Source organism: Haliaeetus albicilla, chromosome 5 (assembly GCF_947461875.1).
Source record: "Haliaeetus albicilla chromosome 5, bHalAlb1.1, whole genome shotgun sequence".
Lineage (NCBI taxonomy): Eukaryota > Metazoa > Chordata > Aves > Accipitriformes > Accipitridae > Haliaeetus > Haliaeetus albicilla.
The window spans coordinates 13,772,922-13,797,167 of NC_091487.1; the positions used below are offsets into that span (position 1 = coordinate 13,772,922).

The 24,246-nt window shown below is 41.2% G+C and overlaps 1 protein-coding gene across 9 annotated transcripts in view; it reads left to right on the forward strand.

Annotated features, from left to right (window-relative positions):
- The window catches only part of BEGAIN (brain enriched guanylate kinase associated), a 162,514-nt gene that overhangs the window by 89,277 nt on the left and 48,991 nt on the right, over positions 1-24,246 (forward strand). For 6 of the 9 annotated variants that reach the window (XM_069783462.1, XM_069783464.1, XM_069783463.1 and 3 more), the window contains 3 exons: positions 13,115-13,276; positions 15,803-15,859; positions 20,567-20,633. In XM_069783462.1, the coding sequence (XP_069639563.1) occupies positions 13,115-13,276; positions 15,803-15,859; positions 20,567-20,633 (286 nt within the window). The remainder of the gene's footprint in view (positions 1-13,114; positions 13,277-15,802; positions 15,860-20,566; positions 20,634-24,246) is intronic. The other 3 variants (XM_069783457.1, XM_069783460.1, XM_069783461.1) reach the window with 1 other exon arrangement.

A 24,246-nucleotide genomic window follows, 5' to 3' on the forward strand; every position in this document is an offset into this window, starting at 1 on the left:
CCTTCTCCATACACCCACAAAAAAGGCGACAAAACAGTCTTACACTAAAAAGCCAGTTCAGCTGAGGGAGCAGGATAAAATAGACTCGACTGAACTAATAAATCATGGCATTAGGTTGGGAGGAAGGTTGTATGAAATGACAGCACAACATGCTGAGTGGTGGGAACTTGCTAGAGGTGAACTCATTTATACTCTTGCAGAGTAGAAGACTTCTCAGTTAACAAGTCCTAAAATAGTGTGCTGCAGTGTATAAAACAAGGTAGGGCTCGAAATAATTAGCCAAAGATGACAGATGGCAATTCCTTTCTCTTTTTTTCCTTCTCTTCTTTTGCTGTAATACCAAGTTGATCAAAGAGCTGAGGATCATTTGTTATTGTAGAAAAGCTAAAAATATCTTGAAATATTCAGGCAAAATAAGTTCATTCAGATAACAGCCAGTACCTCTCATTGTTCCTGTTTAATACCTTATACATAAGCCTGTGTGTAGTAATAGTTTTTCTCAGAATCTGAATTGCATGTGCACAGCTGAGAATTTGGGTGTTTCCAGGCCAAGGAGTATTATTTAATCAATTTATTAATTTATTTAATTAAATTGTTTGCTTGTGTTAACAAACCAGTGATCTATTCTACTGCCAGAAAACCTTCCCACAAGTCCCTAGAGCTCACCTCTATGGCATGTTGCTTTAGTAATGTCATACAGCTGTGTGTGATGGGGGAACTAAATGATAAAGAACAGAGACTGCAGTAGAACTGACTGCACTGATGGCTACTGAAAGTGACTGAGGGGTCAGTGCTGTGTCTCACTCTAAACAACAGCAGTATTAATCTCTTATACTCTTTAATAATAATATCTGGCAAGCATTGGCTTTTTTTAAAGGCAAGCACCTATAGATTCAAGCTAGAGATACAACAGGAGCTTCTGTCTTGTAGGACTTCTGTCACAAAAGAGGATCAGAATGCCACTGTGACCAGATAGAATTAAAAATAAAATTCAGTAATTTACTCAAGGAAGGTAATAAACACTGCTTATAAAACTAAAAAACAGTGGCATTTGCAGTTCCTTCTCCCCCCAGTCCCAGTCCCAGTAGTAATTCTGTCTGACTGGTCCTGGAGCCATAAGAGTATATTTAATTTTTTCAAGCGCTTAGCATAATGTTTGTGATGGGAAGTGCTAAGCCAGCCCACCGAAATGAGTCCCTTGAGCCAGACAAAGATGAATTTCAAATCAGAGGAAAGAGAAAAGGATAGGGAAAGGAAGGAAATAGCTAAGGTGAGACCAGAGATGATAACATCTGTCCATTAACTTATGTCTGGATGCTTTATACCAAATGAAACAGAAACAAAATTCTTTCCCTACTACTAAAGCACATTTCTATAGTACTCCCCTACCGCACCTCCAACCTCAGTCCTTTATTGGAAAGAGTAAGTTAAATTTCAGCTTGCTTCTGGGCAGTGGGTTTCACCCATTCTCATTACATGTCCTATTACAAATAAACAGCACCGTTCAGGAAGAACCACATTCCTGTTCCAGCACAGCTTGATCCAGATGAATCAGGAAGGTAAACAGACAAAAGCAAAAGTGAGAAAGGTTTAATAACACAATTAAAATATAACTTTATAAGCTTGTGAGCTGATGTGGCAGGCTGCTTTCAGTAATTTCCATAGGGAGTGCTTATCCGTGACTACAAACCAAAGCAATCTAGAAGCTGGCTACTTGAAGCTGTAAGGAGAGCTGCTGGAACCGAAGGCAGCTTGCTCAATTGCCTGGAGACCTCTCTTTGGCTTCCAAATCATAAATTGAAGTCTACCTCTAATTTTGCTACCTCATTTTCTCAATACCTCACTGGTTTTGGGGGGTTTTTTTCTCTTCTTTCTCATCACTGCTTAGTATTCTAGATTCCCCAGTGAGATGCAGTGAAGACCGCTAGGATTCTGCCAGACATTAAAAAGCAGGCAACATCTGTTCAACAACTTCAAATCACTTTCTGTGTGAGGCAGCCCCCCCAACAGCCTTTGTTACAGCAAGTATTTGTTGCAGTCAGCCTTTTCTGCTGCTTTCCTTATCCATTCATACCCTGCAACTTTACATCGTAACTCACCATTTCTTCTAGCCAAATGTTTTATGCAAACATATCAGCCTCTGGAAAGCCAGAAAATAGCAGCTCTTACAGAGATGAACCTTCTTCCAGTGTTATGTCAAGAGCAGAGTCTGGGCAGCAAGCAGTGTGAAGATCCCTTCATCCTTGGGAATGGTCAGGGTCATTATGTCTCTGCTTTCTTGGACAAGCGCTGGCTGAAGTTTGCCATGCCAGAATTTAACTGCCTTCTCTCCCAGCTTCACCAGCTCACTCATTTCAGATGTGTCCAGAGCACTAAGCAACATTTGGACAAAGCAGACAGTTTGGAGTAGGGCATGAACATGAGCAGAGTCCTCTGTTATAATGAGAAAATAAACATACTCTTCCTACCTCTAGAGGACAAGTCAGAAAACCTGTATTCCTCTTTGAATTGCATGCTTTTTTTCTTCTCTTGCAACTTTATTTTCCATCTGTTCATCCCTTCCTTTTCTAGCAACACAGAGAAAAATCTTGAACAGGGACAGTCTTTATTCAAACTTCTGTAAGATCATTTATTGAACCTAAGGGTCTGCATTTAAGCCACTGACGCTTAAGAGTCTACCTGCCAGAGCTGAAATTAGTCAGTCCCCACAGACTTTAGGGAGAGCCTAACAAAGGCTAGGATGCAGCTTGGAAGACAGAGATTGTAACAGCTTCTGCTGCTTTCACTGTTTCACTCTGCTTTAGTCACTTTTGAATTTGGGCACAAGGCTCCTGCTTTTTCACTGTGCACTGCATTCATTTCTCACATACAGCCAACCTGACTACACTCAGGTATTGAACGTCAAAAGTGTCTTGTAAGCAAAAGTGGTCATCTCGTTAATAGGAAACAGAAACATATTTTGAAGACTCCAGGTCCAAATCAAGTTAGAAGTATTAAATCAGTCCTCAGGGAGCTGGCTCAGCTTTTCAGTCTCTGTGCAGCCCTGTACCAAGCATAGTGCTGGGCTAGCCAGCTCACGGGCTCGTGGTAGACGGTGTACATCCCGGTTTGTAAGTCTACATTCTTCCCTCTCCATGAGCTGCTCTGCACCCTTGATTTCTTAGTGCTCTGCACAATAACATGCTCCCTAGATGCAGGTCTGGATTCTCATTGTTCATTTTCATTTTCCCTTTGCAGTTTTCAGCACACTGGGGGAATCACGACTGCCTGCTGAAGAAACTTCATTTAAAATAATCAAAACACCTTTAGTGTCTATTTCTGAAAGCTGTAATTTTATTCATGGTATTTCTATTCAATCCATTCAGAGCCTTAGGTTATGGATAGTACCTTTAAATAAAGGACAATTTGTATGTCTTTATTACAGGCATATTTCAAAAATCTTACCACGTTCCACTGACAATAATGGCATTCATTTAAGACAACTCAGTGCTGACAGTTGGTCCTCTAAGGGTTTTTTGCATGTCAACATGTAAATTAATTTTCATATCTTAATCGCCTCATATTACGGTTAATATTGAATGCTCTTGTTGGATAGTTGTGTCTGTGGGCTTCGGATACTTGTTCTAGAAGTCACCCCTTCTGCAATGAAAGACTCTCAGGTCAATATAACCAAAACATAATTTAGTTTTATTTTCGAGAGAGATCTCTCTTTTCTACCTCTTATGAATAAACCCAACACAGTTTAGACACATTTACCATATAATATCTCTTGCCAGGTCTGCATTTTTAATTCTGCAAACTATGCAAGAGTCAGGTACTCACATCGTAAGTGAAGAAAAGCTACCTTGCAAAGTCCGGCAATACTCCTGTTTTAAGGTACATATATCAGCTCTCCAGGTGCTGTAGAATCATAGAATCATAGAATCATTTAGGTTGGAAAAGACCTTTGCGATCATCAGGTCCAACCATCGACCCACCACCACCATGCCCACTAAACCATGTCCTCATGAGTCATGTCTACACGTTTTTTTGAATACCTCCAGGGGTGGTGACACCACCACTTCCGTGGGCAGCCTGTTCCAATGCCTGACAACCCTTTCAGTAAAGCAATTTTTCCTAATATCCAACCTAAACCTCCCTTCCCGCAACTTGAGGCCATTTCCTCTCGTCCTATCTCCAGCCACCTGACAGAAGAGACCAACACCTCCCTCGCTACAACCCCCTTTTGGGTAGTTGTAGAGAGCGAGAAGGTCTCCCCTCAGCCTCCTCTTCTCCAGGCTAAACAGCCCCAGCTCCCTCAGCTGCTCCCCATAAGACTTGTGCTCCAGGCCCCTCACCAACTTGGTTGCCCTTCTCTGGACATGCTCCAGCACCTCAATGTCCGTCTTGTAGTGAGGGGCCCAAAACTGAACACAGTACTCCAGGTGCGGCCTCACCAGTGCCCAGTACAGGGGGACAATCACCTCCCTGCTCCTGCTGGCCATGCTACTTCTGATACAGGCCAGGATGCCGTTGGCCTTCTTGGCCACCTGGGCACACTGCCGGCTCATATTGAGCCGGCTGTCAACCAGCACCCCCAGGTCTTTTTGCCGGGCAGCTTTCCAGCCACCCTTCCCCAGGCCTGTAGGGCTGCGTGGGGTTGTTGTGACCCACATGCAGGACCCGGCACTTGGCCTTGTTGAACCTCATACAATGAAATAGGCTCTCATGCTAAGGATCCGTCCCACAGAACTTACTTTGGACTTCAACTGGTTAACATCTCTTTTTCTTCCCCCATCTCCCTTCCAAATGACACTCTCTAATATTTCTGATAAAGCATCTCTCTTCTCTGGTTTATATTCTGCTAGAATGACTGGAACCTAAGAAAAGGACTCTGTTACTTGTCTTATGTGTCCATCAGTCATCTGGAAAATATCTATCTGAGCTCCAGATTTGGATCACCCACACATTTGCTCTGAAACATATGTACAGGCCTTCCCTCTAACAATCCAAACTCAGCTTCAGGTTGTTTATTTTGAAAATGAGTACTGGAAAGAAAATTGAAACAGTTTAATACTTGCAAAAAAAAAAAACCTCCAAAAGCTATCTATCTATGTATGCGTGTGTATATGTGTGTATATTTATCTATAGGAGGGAAAGGTCTGCATGCAATTTGACAGGCAAACTGTTCATACTCCAAAGTTTCAAATATGTAACAAACTTCTTTTAAAATAATGGAGAAATTTGGTGGATGTGCTCTAGTGAAAAAAAACCTGACAGACCTTGGTGAAAATTTGCAAAAAAACAGGTGAGCTGAATAAAATATGTGAGCCTGAATTTATAGGAAAATGCCTATTGTAGAACTTGGATACATGGTTGCTGAGGCATTTGTTTGGGTACAAATGAAGCTGCTGAATAAAGAGCCACAAGAGCACTGGGATTTGTGGACTGGGCTCTCGGTCTGAGCTGCAACAATGTAATCTATTTCCCCAATAAAACTAATTTCAAGTCTGTAGTTGGATTCTCAGAATCTGGATCTAGACTTTGTAATTTGATCCCATCCCCCTTCTAACGAGATGGAGCAAGCACAAGGTTAGCCACAAAAACTGCAGACAAGGAAGATAGCTTTGATATTACCCTTTTGAAACGGTGACCCTGAGCATGTAACACATAATCAAAACTTGATTAACATAGAAATCCAATTACTGCTTCAGTAAAGATCTTTCATTAATCTAGAAAACACTTGCAAAATGCTTGGACTTCATTTCCCAACAACTACAAATCTAAAAAACATTGTTGAGGGGTCAGATTCAATGACACAGCTATTGTCTCAAAGCTATTCCTCCCAAGCCAAGGTTTGGGTGCCTTTCTTGCAGCATGCCCACCCTGGGCAGCACGCAGATCTGGCGTGACCCATGCCAGAGCCATGCCCTGTGACCAGCAGCAGAGCTGTGCTGGAATAAAAGGTCCTGGGTAATCCAGACCACCAGCCATGGATCAGCAGGACCTGCTGAAGCCAAAATTCCCTCGTGATCCCAAGATTAAGGTGACAATGCCGTCCAGCTCCATTGAATAGCAACGCAGTGGCACTGAGCACCTGTCGGCATCTCTGCTAGCTGCAAACTTCCCCAGAGCCTTCTGTCCCCAGCTTGCTGCTCCCTGGGATGTGAGCTACGTATCAGGAAGAGGTCCCCCAGGGTCTTGCCATCTGCCTGGCTGACTGCCCTCATCTCTATGAGGATAGGCTCCATTCAAAGATCAGGAACAAAACCAGGGATGTGGCTATTTGCTCTCCTTCAGCCAAACAGGCCATCTCTTGCAGAGGTCCACAGCAGCCTCACGCTGTTGGGAAAGTGCTTCCAGAAAACAAAATGCACAAACCTGGCCCCAGGCTCTCTGGCTGCCCACCACATCGCTGCTCCTGGCTGTCATCAGTGATGGCTGGGCTCACAGATGGTCCCTTGAACCTTCCCAGAGACCCTCTCCTACTCTTTAGACTCTTCACAGCAAGCACCCATGCAGGGCTGACTGTTTTAACTTTTCCCTAAATAAAAACCCACAGGGTAGAAGAATCAAAGATGCTTTTTGAAATTCTGTTCCAGAATATATTTTTTAAATTTCCCTGAATGTGACACATCGCAGACACTATGTGATAAACACTTTAAAAGCATTTAGTGGTTCTTTTTTGTGGGCCTCCATGCAATCTAACAAACAAGAAAGGGAATACTATTACCTCATCTGATACACACCGTACTGAGTCAGGAAGAGGGGGAGTTACCTGATGAGATGTGGCTGTCTATGTCTAAGCCACTTGACTAGATTCTCTTTGTAATTAGTGGAAATGGGTACTGTCAGATTTGCGTCACCTCATCTTAAAGTAGGCTTCTAAAACAGGTCAGATTAATTTCATCCTGATAGTGCCTGCTCATCACGACCAACTAAGAATGGGAGCCAGAGCTGACCAGCAGTATTGACATTTGCTTCTGGTCGGGTCAGTCTCGCCTTAACTCATTTGACTGGTATAACACTAGGCACAGTTGGCAAAGCCAAGTACAAGACTCAGAGCCCTAAACCCCAGTCCAGGTTAGTTCCTACTTACGCATTCCTTCTCCAAAAGCAGGATGTTTACCCACAAAATACAATTAGTTTGACTTAGGATTTCACAGCTGCATTAAAACTTCTTTCAGTGCCCAGAAATTAGAACCTTTGATATGTTTTTTCAGTATATTTGACATGGGCATCTATCTTGCCCTCGTTTTGCATTCCTTTTGCTGCTAATTTCCCTCCTAATACCATTAATCATATTTTGTTTTACTCACTCCTAGAGCTGTGTGAAGGAGAGTAATCAGTCCGTTCAGGGAGAATTTCAATAGTTAAAAAAACAGGTTTGCTTTTGTTTTAAACAACACCGCAGAACCATCTACAAAGCAAAGCTCTGGGGTGGCAGGCAGATATAGAAGTGCTGCCAAAGCAGTTTGACCAGTGAGGTGGAGACGTGGGGTTTCCAGGATGCTCCACCGATGGGGCAGCCCCACAGATGTTGATTCTCAGAGTACCCTCTTTGCGGGCTCTCTGAGGGTAACAAGCTCTAGAAATCCTCTGCCCTCCAGGCAGCTGAACAGCCCCAACTTTCCACACCAGCACTCCTCTGTCATCCTGCCATCTGCCAGGCAGATGAGCTGGCAGAAGGTCAGACAGGTACAATGAAAACCTGCTGGTTTTCCAGCACACCTTCCGCAGAATAGGCCATTGCCACATGGCATCTCAGTTTTGCCCGAAATGCTCCAGTGGAAATATGTTCACCTGGAGCTTCTGCAGCCAGTGCTACAGATGAATCCTGACCGACGGCTGCAGGCTGAGACGGGCACACGTTGCCTGTCTCCATTCTGCTCATCAACCTGCGCACCCTTCCCTGGGGCTGAAGGTGTGCAGAGTGGCACCGATGCTTGGCTTAATGTACAGGCTGGCAGGAACACCTAGGGAAAAAAAAAAATACCCATTTTGACCACTCGCCACCCTTTGTGGACAGAGGTCTATTGGAGAGAGAGAGGTGACACTAGAAATGCAAACATCTCATTGCTTTACCTCTTGTGCAAGCTGGGATAGCAAAATTTTAACACCAGGAAAGTACCAGGAGTATTTGGTGGTACTTGAACTTGCCTGCATAGCCTTCTCATCTTTCTCCTGTAAAACAGACCCCTTCACTAAAAGTAGAGCCTGAGTAGTGCTAACTCCCACCTGGTAATATCTCCCCTGAACAGCCTCTGAATTGTTCCTGAGGATCAATTCCAGCAACAGGATTCAATAGTGAGGTTTGGCATCTCTCTGTAGAAGCACTGCCGGAGGGAAGAGGGCTTCAAATTCCCCAGCAAGGAGCAACTCCAGAATTCAAACCTGGCAATTACTGGCAGCATTACAATGTTTGTGGGCAAAAATTTCTGTGCCAATATATGTTTTCATATCTATTTTATATTTTCAGTGAGTATAAACAGAGCTAATTGGTGAATATAATACTTTGGAAAGTCTGAAGACCTGTTTTTAATAACCTTTAAAGTAGCTTCCCTTGAGAGGTTTTTTTTCACCAGTCTAAATATTTAATATTGTACTTACTGTCCCTGTTTTTAGAGAAATGCTTTAATGAAGCAAGATGGGTAATGACTTGCAAACCACTGGTTGTCACAGGAGCAGGACTTTGGAGATCATTACAAGAAATAGAGAACCACTTATCCAAAAGGTCCTATTCTACAGGATTTTGGATCCTGTCCTGTAATTCTCCCCAGCTGTCAGAGGTTCAGGAAATCCATCGAGTATAGGATTAGTTTTCTAAGACATAATACTACCAAACTTCCCAAGACTACTTTTTATTCGCAAATAAGTCCTCTCCTTTCTCCTGGCTGGACTTTTTCCATTGAATTATTTTCTTAGTTTTTAACTAAACAACCTATAAAAATATATATATATATATATATAAAAAAATGTATTTGCTGAATATGTATATTCTTTATTATATAAATAATAAAGAACCATGAGAGCCAACTAGCTATAGAAGATGAATTATTAAATGAAATACATTGATTTACCAACATTAAAAAGATTCTGCATTGAAATTTTTTAATTAACTGGCATGTGACAAGCAGAAAAAAAATGCAGCTAGTTTGTGGAGTCAGTTATTTTAGAGAAAAGGGAAAATGCTAAATGCTTGACTTCATGTCTCCATAATTTGACTTCTTATTTTTTCCCTCTTTTCAACCCTGTCTAAATTACCACTACCAAGTTTACAGGGGTACACAACAAAATTAAGCAATCCTTATGAAAAGCCCGGACTTCTAGAACAAGAAATTACGCAACACAGCATACGGAAAGAGAATTCAAGCATGGCATTATGTGATACCACTGGAAGCTAACAGTAAGGGGAAGGTTTTCAGAGGAAGAATATCTGTTTCATGAGAAATGCAAAAAAAAAAAAAACCTCATGAAATACGTTAGATTTGTATAAAACAAAAATTGAGCTTCTGATCCTGCTATTAGGGATACTGAATTTAACACATTGTGTGTTCTTCTTTCTACAGTTTTTCTCACTTGCCTTGCCTTTGCTTTTTAGGTGTTTGTTCATATAAAACTTAGCAAGAGAAAACAACAGGCTTTACCTTAAACCACTAACATATCTAGATAAGGCTCAAATCATGCAGAAACTGAAAACATCCTGGGAATCCTGGGAAATCTACTCTCGGTGTTACAGCTCTGAGTACCCATTCAGTGGTTTCAGTCCCAGATTCAGGAAAATTTCTGTTTGTGCCAATGATAAGCACAAGGTTCATTGTGTCATTGCTTAAAGTTAGCTATCTTTTCAGAACTTCCTTGGCTCAATAAGGACATTAAAGCAGATAGTTAAACACTTTCCCAGTTGGAGTCTTTTCTTTTTTTTTCTCCCATAAAAGTGGCTATAAGTTTTCTGCCATTCAGCATATTCTTGTCAGAACATGATTTCTATGTTTCTAAAATCTTTACTTTTTTGTCTAATATCTTGTATTTTAATAATGATTCACTATTATGTACCTACAACTACAACTTAAATAATTCTATCATAAACCAGGTGTTATGCTCCTGTCAAAAAATAATAAGTCTTATTAAAAATGACCAGCCGGTTTTGTGTGTATCAGATGAATCAAAGTACACACTGGGCAGGAGTTCTATTACATTCGGGAGAGTTTCAGGATCTTTCAGCTTGGGTGGAAATGAGTAGAGCTTTTTCAGAATTATGGTTTGCTGAATGAGAATAACTTTGATCTTTGAAGTTGCCTAACTTATACCTTAATCACCTTTTTTTTTCTTATTTTTTTACAAAGTTACAGCTATGCTTTACTACCCAAAGAGTTTGTGAAAGACTGCATGTGTGTAGACTGTTTCAGTAAAGCTCATTAGAATAGGCTTGATTTTAATGACATGAATAATCCCATTCTGAAAGCAAAGAATTCAAGAATGCAAACATTTTTTGAAATTACAAACATTTTTTTTCACTTTAGTGAACTTCAAGGGAAAAAAAGGCTGAGCTTGAAGTTAAGTTTATCCTTCAAAATTTTGCTCAGCTGGGGCCCTAGCACAAGATTCAGGCTGCCAAAACCTGCCAAGCTGTCCAGACCTCAATCCCAAAGCACATTTTGGCAGCTCAGACCAGCACTGCCTTCCACCTGAGGATCAAGATTTACCCAGAACATGCATTTTGAATCCCAAATTTCCCCGCATAGACAGGTCTAGGCACACAGGTATATGCAGAAGCAACTTCATTTGAGGAGTCAGGTGCTTTGCTCCTACCTAATCTTCACACAACTGAGACCCAAAGCAAGAACATACCTACATAAGGAAGCAGAAGACAAAGTTATTGGAGGCCATTAACTTTCCTCTTTTTCCTCTTTTGTTAAGCAGTCTCCAGCTACTACGGACTTAAACACCCCTGGCATTCCCATAATATTTGTGCCTTTACAGCCCCCCTTCCTCCCAGTGGCCAAACTCTGCCAGTGGCCAAAACTCTGGAATGCAGCAGGATGTCACAAGCTCTCTTGATCTGGCTCAACTTGCATTAACTGCACCTGCCCAGCATAGAGCAGCAGCTTGGGCATTTTTATCAAAAAGCATAGCTGGAGGAGCTACTGTCTACTTTTTGTAGAAATCCTAGTGGTTAGGTTTTTTAAAGCAGCAGAAGACTTGAGATCAAATCTCTTTTCACTCTAAACAGTTTTGACACTGTAACTCCCACTTCACAGAAGAAAATCCAAGTTGCCAGGCTACAGGAAGGAAAACTGACCACTCTTCTTTGCCAGGATGAGCAGATGAGTAGCAAGAACAACAGGCCACCAGCAAAGCAAGTGAAAGGCGGTATGATGTGGTAACATTATGAATGAGGACATGCAGAAATGAGTAGCATGGGCCCAGATTCTCATTTCCCTAGATAATTCGGGGCTTTTATTCACCAATTGAAATATAAAAACTAACTGGTTGCATTAACTGGAACTGCATTAAATGTCTGAATTAGAATATATTATTTTAAGAGACTATAACTACCAGTGGTAATCTAAGTATAACTGTAACCACGCAATATGTGTAATTGAAATAGAGCACTGTGTTGGCAAAACATTAGACTGTTTCCTAGATCTAAGCTGCATGGATCCAGTAAGTAGAGATTGTAAAGCTTTTGCATTAACTTACTGAAACTCCTATCGCAGATTGTAGAGGAGAAGACAGTCACACTGAAGCCCGCTTAAATAAGTGTTTCTTGAAGAATGGCATGTTGCTGCCAACTCTCTTGTCTAATTAAAGACCCAAAACATTATCCTACTGAAGCTGATGGCAGTACTCACTTGACATCAAAGGGAATCAAGATTCGCCATTCTTTTATGAAGAATTATTTTTATTGTATGATTAAAAACAAGCAAGGCAATTCACAGTGCATCACGTGGTAGCACTTTTGTCTCCAGGTGATGGCAGACTCCAGTTCTGTCGTGCCTCAGAGGTCCCACCTGAAGCCAAGACATCAGCTCAATACTGAGGCTGCAGTATCTAAACCAAACTACAGTCACCTCCAGAGACAGCAGCTCTGACTGGAACCCCATCCTGCTGTGCAACTGGCAAACATGCTAGAAGACTGAGGAGCTTAACAGACTAAATAGACAAGGATAAAAGATCTCCATTGTGCAGATAAGAATTGAGACAAGTGCAGACTGGCTTACCTGAAGTCGCACAGTTGAGCTCCAGTAAAGCAAGGGAAGGATCCCCAGTTCATCGCTGCAAATCCAGAGGGACTATTTGGGTGCAGATGGCACGTTGACCTTCATGATAAAAATTTTGCTTGGATCTCCTGCTTTAAGCTATCTTATGTCATCTCTAAAATAAAGAGAAAACAAAAAAGTGAAAAACCTCCTCTCTCCAAATTCTGTGCCCAGCGCTTTTTTCTGCCAGAGTGTAACAGAAGCTAGCTTACAAGCAGGGCATAAGTTCTTTGTTAGGGAAAGAACTGTGAAAAATTAGGGATCACACCTGAGTCTGGGAAGTCTTTGCTCACAAACAAGTGGGAAAATGGGGAAAGAGACATAACTTTAAAATAACTGTAATATTAATTGATTACCGTTCTCCAGATGAAATGATGAACAATAACATCTCTAGCAGCTCTATGGCCAGGAAATGGGGTGGAAATTGAATCCAATAAGACAAAATTTTCTTTCTCCACAAGATAGATATATTATAACTTGAATTATTGGCAAGGAAATATTTTTGCAGTTTATTTAGAGTTGCTGCTCTATAGATATCTGCTATTTCAGTCATAGTATGTTAAGATAACTCTAAATGAGAGGTACTGTGTGAAACCAAACTCTAGACTGTATTTTGTATTTTAATCAGGATTCTTTCACAAAATATTCCATTATGGCTAATGAGATATTAGCAACGAATGTGCTAGAAAGGACAGATGGGAAGATAGTCAACTATCCAAATCAGAAGATTTTCAAAGTGCAGTAAACAAATTATTAAGCACACTTCTCTGGCTTAATGCCAACCTATACTCTAGGGAATTGGTCAAAGAGTAGATCATGAAAAGCTTTTTGGGAGTAGCTAAATTCTACAGCTGTGGTCTTTGTTTTTCTAGTACTTTGCAAGAACAGAAGGGGGAATTACGAAAGCGTCTATCGTACACTACCCATAAGCTGGAAATGCTTGAAACGGAATTTGATTCTACACGTCAGTATCTTGAAATAGAATTGAGACGTGCTCAGGAGGAACTTGAAAAAGTAACTGAAAAACTGAGAAGGTTAGTAACTAACTTTTTGAAATAAACAGAGGTATTAGGAATTTACAAGTGACTGTGTTAAAAACATATGTAAGTAAAAATATGAACATATAGTCTCAAACATACTTCATATATTATTTATTGATTACACAGTGTGTTTTCACATTGAATATATATTTCACTTATCTGAATATATATTACATACCACATGAAGTTATTTACATGTGACATGTAAGATGTCTCTGTATTGAAAGTAAATATGCAAATAGAAATGTAACTATACAGGTGCATATATTACATTGTTTATGTGCAAACATACATGTGGGTTAGTGCCACATTGTGTAACACATACAAAGGTTATAAACACACTACATATATATATATACTTATACTGTATATAGACAGATAAATGTTTTAGAATTATTTTGGCCGCATATTTTCTGTTGTTACTCTCCATTGCACTGACACAAGAGAATAGAATTTGGCCCTCCATCACTCAAAACTGGGACTATGTTCAATTCAAATAATATTATGACATTTCACATTATGGTATAGCAAATCATTCACTTTTAAGTCCCAGGCAGAATGGAATGATACTGAAAAACTATGATTTAAAATTGTTGAAGCTGTGGTATGGTGCAATTGCAAATCAGGGGCCTAGTTAATGTTAATGACAAATTAGAATAAGCATGCACTCCAGACATTCATGGCACTGATTAAACTGGTCTGTAAGCTAGCTTTAAATTTATCAGTGATTCTTATTCTCCATTTTTTCATTTGTTTGCAAAACTTCTGAACCTACAATGACCCATTGTGGTGGGTTGACCCCTGCTGGATGCCAGGTGCCCACCAAAGCCCCTCTATCACTCCCCTCCTCAGCTGGGCAGCGGAGAGAAAATATAACAAAAAGCTCATGGGTTGAGATAAGGACAGGGAGAGATCACTCATTCAATTACCATCATGAGCAAAACAGACTCAACTTGGGGAAATTATTTAATTTATTACCAATCAAATCAGAGTAGGGTAATGAGAGATAAAACCAAAACTTAAAACACTTTCCTCCCACCCCTCCCTCCTTCCCAGGCACAACTTTACTCCTGATTTTCTCCAATTACTCCCCCTGAGTAGTGCCGGGGGACGGGGAATGGGCATTACGGTCAGTTCATCACACACTGTCTCTGCTGCTCCTTCCTTCTCGGGGTAGGACTCCTCACTCTTCCCCTGCTCCAGCCTGGAGTCCCTCCCACAGGAGACAGTCCTCCACAAAATTCTCCAGTGTGGGTCCTTCCCACAGGCTGCAGTTCTTCACAAACTGCTCCAGCGTGGGTCCCCCATGGGGTCACAAGTCCTGCCAGAAAACCTGCTCCAGCGTGGGCTCCTCTCTCCATGGGGCCACAGGTCCTGCCAGGAGCCTGCTCCAGGCTTCCCATGGGGTCACAGCCTCCTTCTGCTCCAGCGTGGGGTCCTCCAGGGGCTGCAGGTGGAGATCTGCTCCACCGTGGACCTGCCTGGGCTGCAGGGGGACAGCCTGCCTCACCATGGTCTTCCCCACGGGCTGCAGGGGAATCTCCGCTCTGGCACCTGGAGCACCTCCTCCCCCTCCTTCTTCACCGACCTGGGGGTCTGCAGGGTTGTTTCTCTCACATGTTCTCACTCCTCTCTCTGGCTGCAGTTTCTGTGCCACAGCAACTTTTTTCCCCTTCTTAAATCTATTATTTCACAGGCACTACCACCATCACTGACGGGCTCAGCTTTGGCCAGCGGCAGGTCCATCTTGGAGCCGTCTGGCCTTGGCTCTGTCGGACACAGGGGAAGCTTCTAGCACCTTCTCACAGAAGCCACCCCTGTAGCCCCCCCCTACCAAAACCTTGCCATGCAAACCCAATACATCTCTTTATGCAGGAATGTGTTTGCGTTTCTTGTGAGGACTTTCCTAAACTGATGTAGATAATTGAATTGTTTGACTTAGTTTGTTAGATGAGTCAAAACAAAATTCAGAATGAATCATTCCAGGGCTATACCCAAAGAAATATTTTTAATTCTTTGCAGAAGGCAAAAACAAAACCAAAACTAAGCCATATCCATCAAGAGCAGTCTGACGGTTCTCCATATTGTTTTCTTGCTAACAATATTTTTCCTATCACTTCACTTGGAGCAGAGCTATTGAAACTAGCTTTGGTCTTGACATAATTTTGTTCCAATATGTTTCAGCTATAAGGACAGGAAACATTGGTGTACTCTTTTCTCCTGAAACATTATTTCAGGCACAGCTGCCATAAATCCTGCATTATATTTAGCAGAGGGGCTGACCATCCCACTTCTGTTAAAACAAAGGGTCTTCCTAGTCAGTAGGAAGCCTCTTATCAACTTCACTGGGCACTAATAAGTTAAGCACCCTTCAAAACTCAGGCCAGAAAGTCTTTTTTTTCTCATGGCAAAGCCTAGCACTCATACCAAATATCAGATTAGTAAAACTGACTTTCCAATATTCTAATGGAATGTTGTAACATATTATGAAGAAAACTTATATTCAAAATTATGTTTCAGGCAAGTGATTACTCCCCTGAAGACATATCATATTGGAAGCCCAAAATATTTTATGAGGTGAGCTTTAAAAATGTTTCTATTGAGAATAGCAAGGCATACTGCAAGTTGAACAACTAGATTTCTCAACCTGGAGAAGGATAACATCTGAAACAAAACTGTCATCCAAAAGCATGTCAGCAACATGTCACAGAGGAACATCGGTGTGAGAAAAACAAGGCACTAGAATTAGTTTCAATAATGTGTCTTTTGCTTTATTCACTGCACAGGGAGAGAAATTCAGCCCCCCTAATAAATAAGTTCTGTGTAACAAGATCCCACTTGTGTACTAGAGACTATTTCTGTTATTAAACTTCCATTACTGTTAAAGTGCAGAATTTTTCCAAGAGGCTGAATGGCCATCCTTTTCTACTCCTTTCTGAAAGCCTTTATCGTCAATTTATCCAGACTTACCTGTGTTGCTGCTAGGCCTTCCCTCTCTTACCCAAGCAGGGAGGTCATTTACGTGACTTGACGGTCAGGTTTTTGACCTCTCTCCAACCAGTTAGAGGTGGTCTTTTTCTTTTGGCCCAGTGGGAGCAAGATCAGGGCAGTGCTGAGTGAGTTTGAAAATATTAACTGTAAAGCATAAGTTCAGCTTTGAAAAGTGACTGAAAAGAGAGTGGGCATTTCATATACCTCACAGTGGTCCCCTATCTGACATGATCAGCATAGGTCTTTTAAGTAAAATTTTAAAAATATTCAAATACCAGTCTTGGAACCAAAACTGATCTCCAAAGGTCATGCTGTGTTTCCTGCTTTAGACCCTTTTCCAGGTAACAACTTGGTGAGGTCCCCATCTCAGCTTTTACCAGAGAGTAGAGTTATTTTAAGACCCAAGAAATAAACCCATGCAAGCATATATATAGCACTGAGATTAGCCCCCACACATAATTGTTTCACCAAAAGCAAGACATTTCATGGACTGAAGGGGTGTTCTGAACAGGAATCCTGTAGCAGTATTAGCTTTGGAATAAATGGGGGAAAACTCTCTTGTTTTCATAAGGAAGTCAGTGTAACTTGTGATAACAGAGAGGGAAAAGGTCTTTTGAACAAGAAGTTACTGTTTTAACAGTCACCCTTCAAAGCTAAGCTGCACTCTGGGTGAAATTCTCTTCTTTAGAGAAAGTCAGCCCAAGCTTGTGTTTTACTTTAGATATATTTCATGGCCTTAAGAGGGCTTGAGACTGAGTGGAAGCAAAGAAACAGAGGCTTTTGCGAACTTCCTCTTTAGTGGTGATCTGCAGTCTTAGAGAGGAGTGTGTTGCTTGCTGGGTTAAAAGCACAGATATGCACTATTCAATTTGATCAGAATACTTTCCATCAGACCCTAATTTAGGTGAGAACCTAAACATGCACTTAATGCATGCACATATATACACTGGAGGCACATGGGCATCACCTAATAATATGAACAACACAAAAAGCTTTCAAAAATGATGTTATTGATTCACAGGAGTTTATTCTTAAAACAGTTTCACAGGGTAGTGAAGCTGACCTATTCTTCACTTTATTTACAAAGAAGTCAGATTTACAACATTAAAATGTTTCATACTTCACAAGGTTCAGGTGTATTTTTTCCTCAAAGAGGGTTAAGTTACCATTTGCTCATCTGATCATTTTCAAATTGGAATAATTTTCCCTACTCCTCCTTTATTTAGTGTTGCCCAAAGATTGACTTGATTACCCTGTTCCTCTTTTATCCCTTTAACACTTTCTTCCCTATATTTCTGGGTCCGTTTCTCTCCTTGCCACCCACATTTGCTGACACCTCTTTTGGCACAGTGGATTTCCTATTTGGGTTTTATGCATATATGTGCATGTGTATGTGCTTGTGTATGTGTGCACGTGTTTGTGCTTATTTTGACTATCTTTTCATAATGTTCTCAATAGAAACACTTTTTGAAGCTCAGCTTCCTACTTACTATAGATTTTTTGTTTAGATTGGATTTTATTTTACTGGGAAAAGGTCACTTTTTTCAGTGCAAAATGAATGTGTCAGAGAACTAGGGTTTGTTGGTTACTTTCACCTAAACATACAACAGAGGAAAATTTGCTGGGGGAAGACAAAAAAAGTTACAAGCAGAGAAGCAGATTGTAATAAGCTCATGCAAAACCCCTCTACCATCTATGGATGGAAGTGTTGCCAGCCAAGAATAATTATATTAATGGTAACCAGTCTTCCAGTCATCCATACCAAGAGAAAAACAGTGTCAACAGAAGCTGAGGAGCAAACCCAGTGATGTGTTGCCACAGTCATAAGCCAGATATCCAAGTAACAGCTACTACTGGTAATTCATGATCTTAAAGATAGGGAAAGGGAACCTTCAATGTCTCCCTTGAGCTCTCCACATAGGTCTATACTGCAGAACAGACTAAGGTACAGAGAGGCCTTAGCTAGAAAAGTCCTGAACTAATAATTTTTTTCCGCTTTTTTTTCAGGAATTTATGCATATGCTTTTGAACCCGTGCAAACTTTTAGGAGGTTGCAGGTGCTAAAAGTTTATATTGGTTTTACACCATGTCTAGTTGAGCTGCAAGCTGCTTAGGTGCAAAGCATTTTTAACCTATTGTATTTTGTCTTACTAGAGAAGAACAACAGACCATGACAGACAGGATACTGGGGCACCTCTGGTCTCAGCCAGCAGGCCCTATCTTATTTTTCTAAATCCTTGTTCCCTGCACCACAGCATTCAGCCTTAGCAGCAAAACATAACTATGTTAGTGCTGAGTAGGTGTTTGCAGGCAAAGCCAGTTTAAGCCCCCTTGCTTCCACTGGTTTACCAAGATCATCTCTGCTTTCTCCTTTGCCATGAAAAGCTGGGTACAGGGTACCCTAAGATTTCTCTCTGTTGTGTGGACTCTGGTTAGATAACTGTGAAAGTCCTAAGTATACCTAGAGCTGCACAAATAAATGTCTATACAGAGGCTTAGTAGCAAATGCTGCATCTAATCGGAGCACGGACAATGCAGAGATCTGTAAACTTCAGTCAATCCTTTAAGTCACCTGGGCATTTACACAATGGCACTGTGAGAACTGGTGAGAAATGACCAAGCCGCAGGTTAGTACAAGTCTCGCAGATTTTCAGCCCATTTGAGTCGCCAACTTAGCAAACACTCTTTACCACAGATCTGCCTTTCAGGGAGGAAATCTCTTCTCAGCAGCTCTGTAAAATGTACACGACACTGCAACTTCCCTCAGACTCGCAAATGCATGTTTGAAACAGCTGCCCTGCGTCTGGGCTGACCCTCGGTACCCCAGGGAGTTTCACCCGTGGGGATGTCATTATTTCTGCCCACAGAGCAGCTGTCCTCAGCACAGACCTCTCCTCCCAGGTCTGTGCAGCAGATGTCATGGTATTACTGGGAGCCCCAGCAGGAGCTCTGCATGCCTCATGAGGGGCACCGCAAGATGCTGGCCTGCCCCCGAATGGAGAATTTTGATCATTTAACTGGAAAGAAAATCTCCATGGCAACAAAAGCAGGGAGAGACACTTCACTGTCGGGGGGGCTGGGCTGGACCCCTTGATTCGCAGCCATGGCATGGTTCAAATGCAGGTCTTTGTTCTGATTTCAACAGTCAGTCCTAACCATACGATAAACCAAAGCAACTTCTTTAATCCCAGTCCCTTCCTGATCATCATGGAAATTACATCCAGATCCAGGCTTCTCAGAGAAAGTGGCTTTCTGCTGAATGAATGTGTATTACGTCTGAGTTCACTCTACAGTGAACGCACTTGCCCGTTACCTAAAATCAACTCACTGCTGAAAGTACTTCGACCTATTGACCTAACTTAGGTTGATTCCCAGTACAGACATATAGATATATTCAGACAAACTCTTCGCAGCAGAACTTCTAACATTTGCTTTAGATTTTTCACCTCAGATCCTGCTGAGGTGATATGTACAAACAAGAACAAGGAGCTACCCTCCTTGCCTTCTGTGAAGAGAAAGGCACAGCTACTACCAAAATAGTGATATTTTTCCCACAGGCTGCACGGCTTGTTCATTACAATACCGAGGTTACCATCTAAGCAAACTAAAGATGTACAGACTGAAACTTTTCTTTGGTGTATCGCTCTGGAATAAGCAGGGAAGTCTCATTTTGTGAGTCCATTCAATCCCTCAGTGCTGATAAAAATAAATACCCACCTTTTTCCAGGCTAAGCTATCTAAATGTATTTCCTGAGGAAAGAGGATGTGTTTAGCTCCTGAGAACAGGCAATTTCTTGAGCTTCTGTCAAAAGAAGGAATATTCTCCTCTAAGTCATGTGGGGATGCCCGCATGTCGCTTTTGCTACAGTCATTAGATTTCTGCTGCAATTCTCCTTATTAAGAGCTCCATAAATCTTTTCCTGTACTGTCTAAGCATTCAGCTCAAGCTTCCTGTCTAACATATTATTCCTGAGCCTGATGTAAAGCTACAATCTCTTTGTGCAAGTTCCCATGCTGCAATGCATATCTGCACACAAGTGCAGAATGGCAAACATATTTTCACTTCCTGGTGGAATTTGCTGCTAAATATAGTAAGCAAACATGACAAAGAAGTTTGCTTAGGAAGTAGGTGGTAAATGCATTTCAAAGACAACCACTGACTGGGAACAGGAGTGATAAGAAAATAGATTTCAGGTAGCACAAGCCAATGTTTTGTACTGATGTGAAAATTACAGGTAAAAAAACTACACGAAAAACAATGCATTCAATTACATGATATCATCTTTGTTTTAGGATACAAAACAATTACCTAGCCTTACAAAGAATTAATCAGGATCTGGAGGATAAACTTTACAGAATGGTAAGTTATCATAAGTGAACTTTTTTTTTTATATTACATGTGGTTTTATGGTTCTTAAGACATAGGACAAACATATATGTAGCTATCACAAAAAATCCCTTCACACTCCAAATGCAGTATGCTTAAAAAAGATATATGACTTTATCAGTATCATGATCTAGAGCTCAAGCTGTGTACGATGGCATAGCTCCATCAATTTAAATGGAGATTGCATTGGCTGATGATCTGGCTGTGTAAATTGTACCTTTAAAATAATTCTGGTTAATTTAGTTAATAACTTCATGGGTTTTAAATATTTATGTTTTCATTAAGTAACAAATTTAAATAAGGTACTCTAAGGTTTTCTTATGCTTCTTAGATACTTTCACTCAGCTTTTATTAAGTGATTTAATAGAGCTTGGATGGTCTGAATTTTATATGCTGTCATAACTATCAATCTCAGTGTATTAATTTCCGATCTGCATGTGTCTGCAACTACAATGTCAGTGTCACTGTCACAGGCCAATTAATAACTGAGCGAGGAAATCACTGCACCATTTATGGGCTCCACATCTAAGACTAATATTGCAAGACACAGCACCACTCACTCAAAATAGTTTGAAGATGTTAAAAAAAATGGCAATGCCTTTAGCGCCCTGGCTCATTGCTAATGCTGCTGGGACATCATACTCACTGTTAGGAGAAAATTTACAGGGAAATGTGAGGGTAACATTTAAAGAAGAAAGGAATGACAGTTTTGCACTTCCGAAGAGCTTTAGGTGGTGAGCACAGCCTGAGCTGCTTCCTCCTCCCCTGGGTCAGTACAATCAGTTGTTCCCTGCTCCCCTTCTGCCCAGCCTCGTACCCGGCATCGCCCCAGCAAGCACAGTGCACACACACAAATACACGGTTTATAGGTCCTGATGTACAGCTATAAGGATGCTAGGATAAGCCCACCTTTTACACAAGTCTCCTATGTAACATTTGCATGGGTGGGGAGCTTGAAATGAGGGGAACAGATTACTGTGCTTTGAAGAGTAAGTAGGGACTATGGCAACATACTGGAGAGACACCAGCCTTTACTAAGAAACAGGAAACAAATCTTTGAAAATGTCATCGTTCTTATCTCAGGAGTCTGTTTAAATAGCTGACAATGAATAGAGTACTGATGCTTTGTAACTGGCTAAAAACAGGGCAGAGTTACAGCTGGGTTATAGCTGATATTTATTCATAAATATATGTATAAACACTGTACAAGCATAAATAACATTTGATCTCATGTTATTGGTTTTTTTCTCCACTCTTCCTTTGTTATATTCTTTTTCCTTTTACCCGAATCACTTAGGGATTTTGTCTTCATCTGTGGCCTAGCAGTTATTACATATGCACTACAAAAGATAAATAAAGTAGAGGCATTCTGACTGGTAAACGAAATAAAAAGATTAGAAACATAGAAGGAAGGACTCCAGAAAATCCATGCTTTTTTATCAGGTATTTCAGATCAAAGCAAAGAATTTGTAAACTGCATTTCAGCATCCACTTAAAAGCCTGAGAAATTATTTCAGAGAACAGCACAGAAAGAAGGAAGACTGGTTCTATGGAGCACTGTACCTTTCTTTCTCCCACTAATATGAAAGTCATTGAAGGTAGCTTTAGAGCCTTGAAGAAGATCAACCAGGCTCTGTACACCACTTAACTCCAGACTGCTTTGCCTTCTGAAACATTGAAACTGAAGACATAAACCAAAACAAATGTCAAAGGGAAACTCTATTAAAAGCAAAAAGATGAGAAAAATAGTACCATATTTGATTTAGATCAGCCAAACCATTTGATTTTCAGGGCACTCCAAAAACCTTCAATACTTCAGAGAAAGTTGGATTAAATAACAGCTGGTCTGGTTAATCAACAGCTTATGGTAGACTGGGCTCTTGGATACCTTTCTCTCCCTTTCCTGCTTAGGAGGAACAGCTGTGTTTATTTTTTTGTCTAATTTAGTCAGTTTGCCATTCCAAAATCAAAAGCCTTTGATTTCTCTACCTTTATACAAATCCAAATATATAAACCATCGGTTTACTTTCTCCTTCTGTCTCCTACCCCATCCCTCTACATACACACATATTTATGTATACACACACATATATATATACACTCAGATTCTTGCACAAGTTTTGACCATATAATGTGTCCAAATGCAACAAGTAGGGAAAAGAAGACTCCTGGCGCAGTGGTCCCTCACTCCCCCTGCCTGCAGGTGACCTGGGATGCTCCCAGGACACCACTTTCTCCCTGCCCTTACAGGTGACCCACAACTCCCCCTCTCCAGTGACTGGCCCCAGCTCATAATTCATCTAGGACTCCACCTTGGCCTCCCTCTTCTAATGTTTTTTGGTATCCTGAATTTTAAAGACTTTCATGCCTTCTATTGGTATAAGGGATGTAAAAAATAATCATTAATTCATCAGCAGTCACAGAAAAGAAGCTGAAGTAGCAGTTATTTTTCTTCTAGGCTCTGCTTCCTTTTGAGCGCTAATCTATAAAATATTTAAAAATATTTGAAAGCACACTTCTGATCACAGCAAATGGTATCCAACTGAAACCTCTGTCTCATCAGAACTCGAAATAAAAATGTAAAATATAAACCACAGTGTCTATGTTGGCTAAGAGCTAAAAAATGCAATCCTGAAATCAGGGGAGACTTTGCTGTATTAAACTGGGGGAGACAAAACGCATGGTACAGTAGAGGCAGATGTAGCACAGAACTAAAATTCTGCTGTCACTACTCATAAAACTCCTGTTCTTACCGCAGTCGGGGTCTTTAACTGGAGATTTGTTTGGTCTTGCAACCACTGGTTAAGCAGGGGAATATACAGGCTGTCTTCTTAAATAATTAAGATTTATAACTCTTTTATTCCATTAAGATGTGGGAAAAGACTAAGCAGAGTCCTCAAATTTTGCACTGTGATTCCACCACAGGACTGTTCAGTTAAAGAACATTTTAAAATATCTAGTTCCAGTTGTCACCAGTAGTCTTCACTTTCCCTTACACTTTTCTGAGTTTCCCGAGGGGAAGCAGCAGAAAAACCAATGCACCCGCTTTGTAAACCCTTACTCACACATACCCCTTGGTCTGCCAACCCATCTCCTTGAGGGCCTGCTGCCAAACCAAAAGCTCCGGTTCTTCACAGTGTCATCCCCAGTCCTGTTGGGTTTGGTTCCTGTTTTTAAGGAAGGAAATTTCTTTCTTCTCCCTCAGTGCCAGTTCAGGACCTTTCGGTAGCATAGACAATACCGAATGCTGTCAGACATCAGTTGAGACTGCTGTCAGTCCAGACGTGTCTGGACTCCTACACTCCGCGGTGTAGGAGATGCTGGGCACCAGCTCCACCAGCCCTGCCAGGCTCCCCGGCGCAGCCCCAGCCACTGGGGCTTTGGTTCTCGCCTCCGCAAAGCCAGCATCCTCCCTCTGCACACAGTGCATTGTACCTTTTATCATCTATCAAGGTAAAAACTGTTACATCACAATAATGCCTGACTTTTCACTTACATTAAGGCAGGCTGGGGGCTGTGGCTCAGCCATAAATTTGGAAGAAATTATTATATAAACCAGCACTAAAGAGGGATTTGTGTTAAGGAA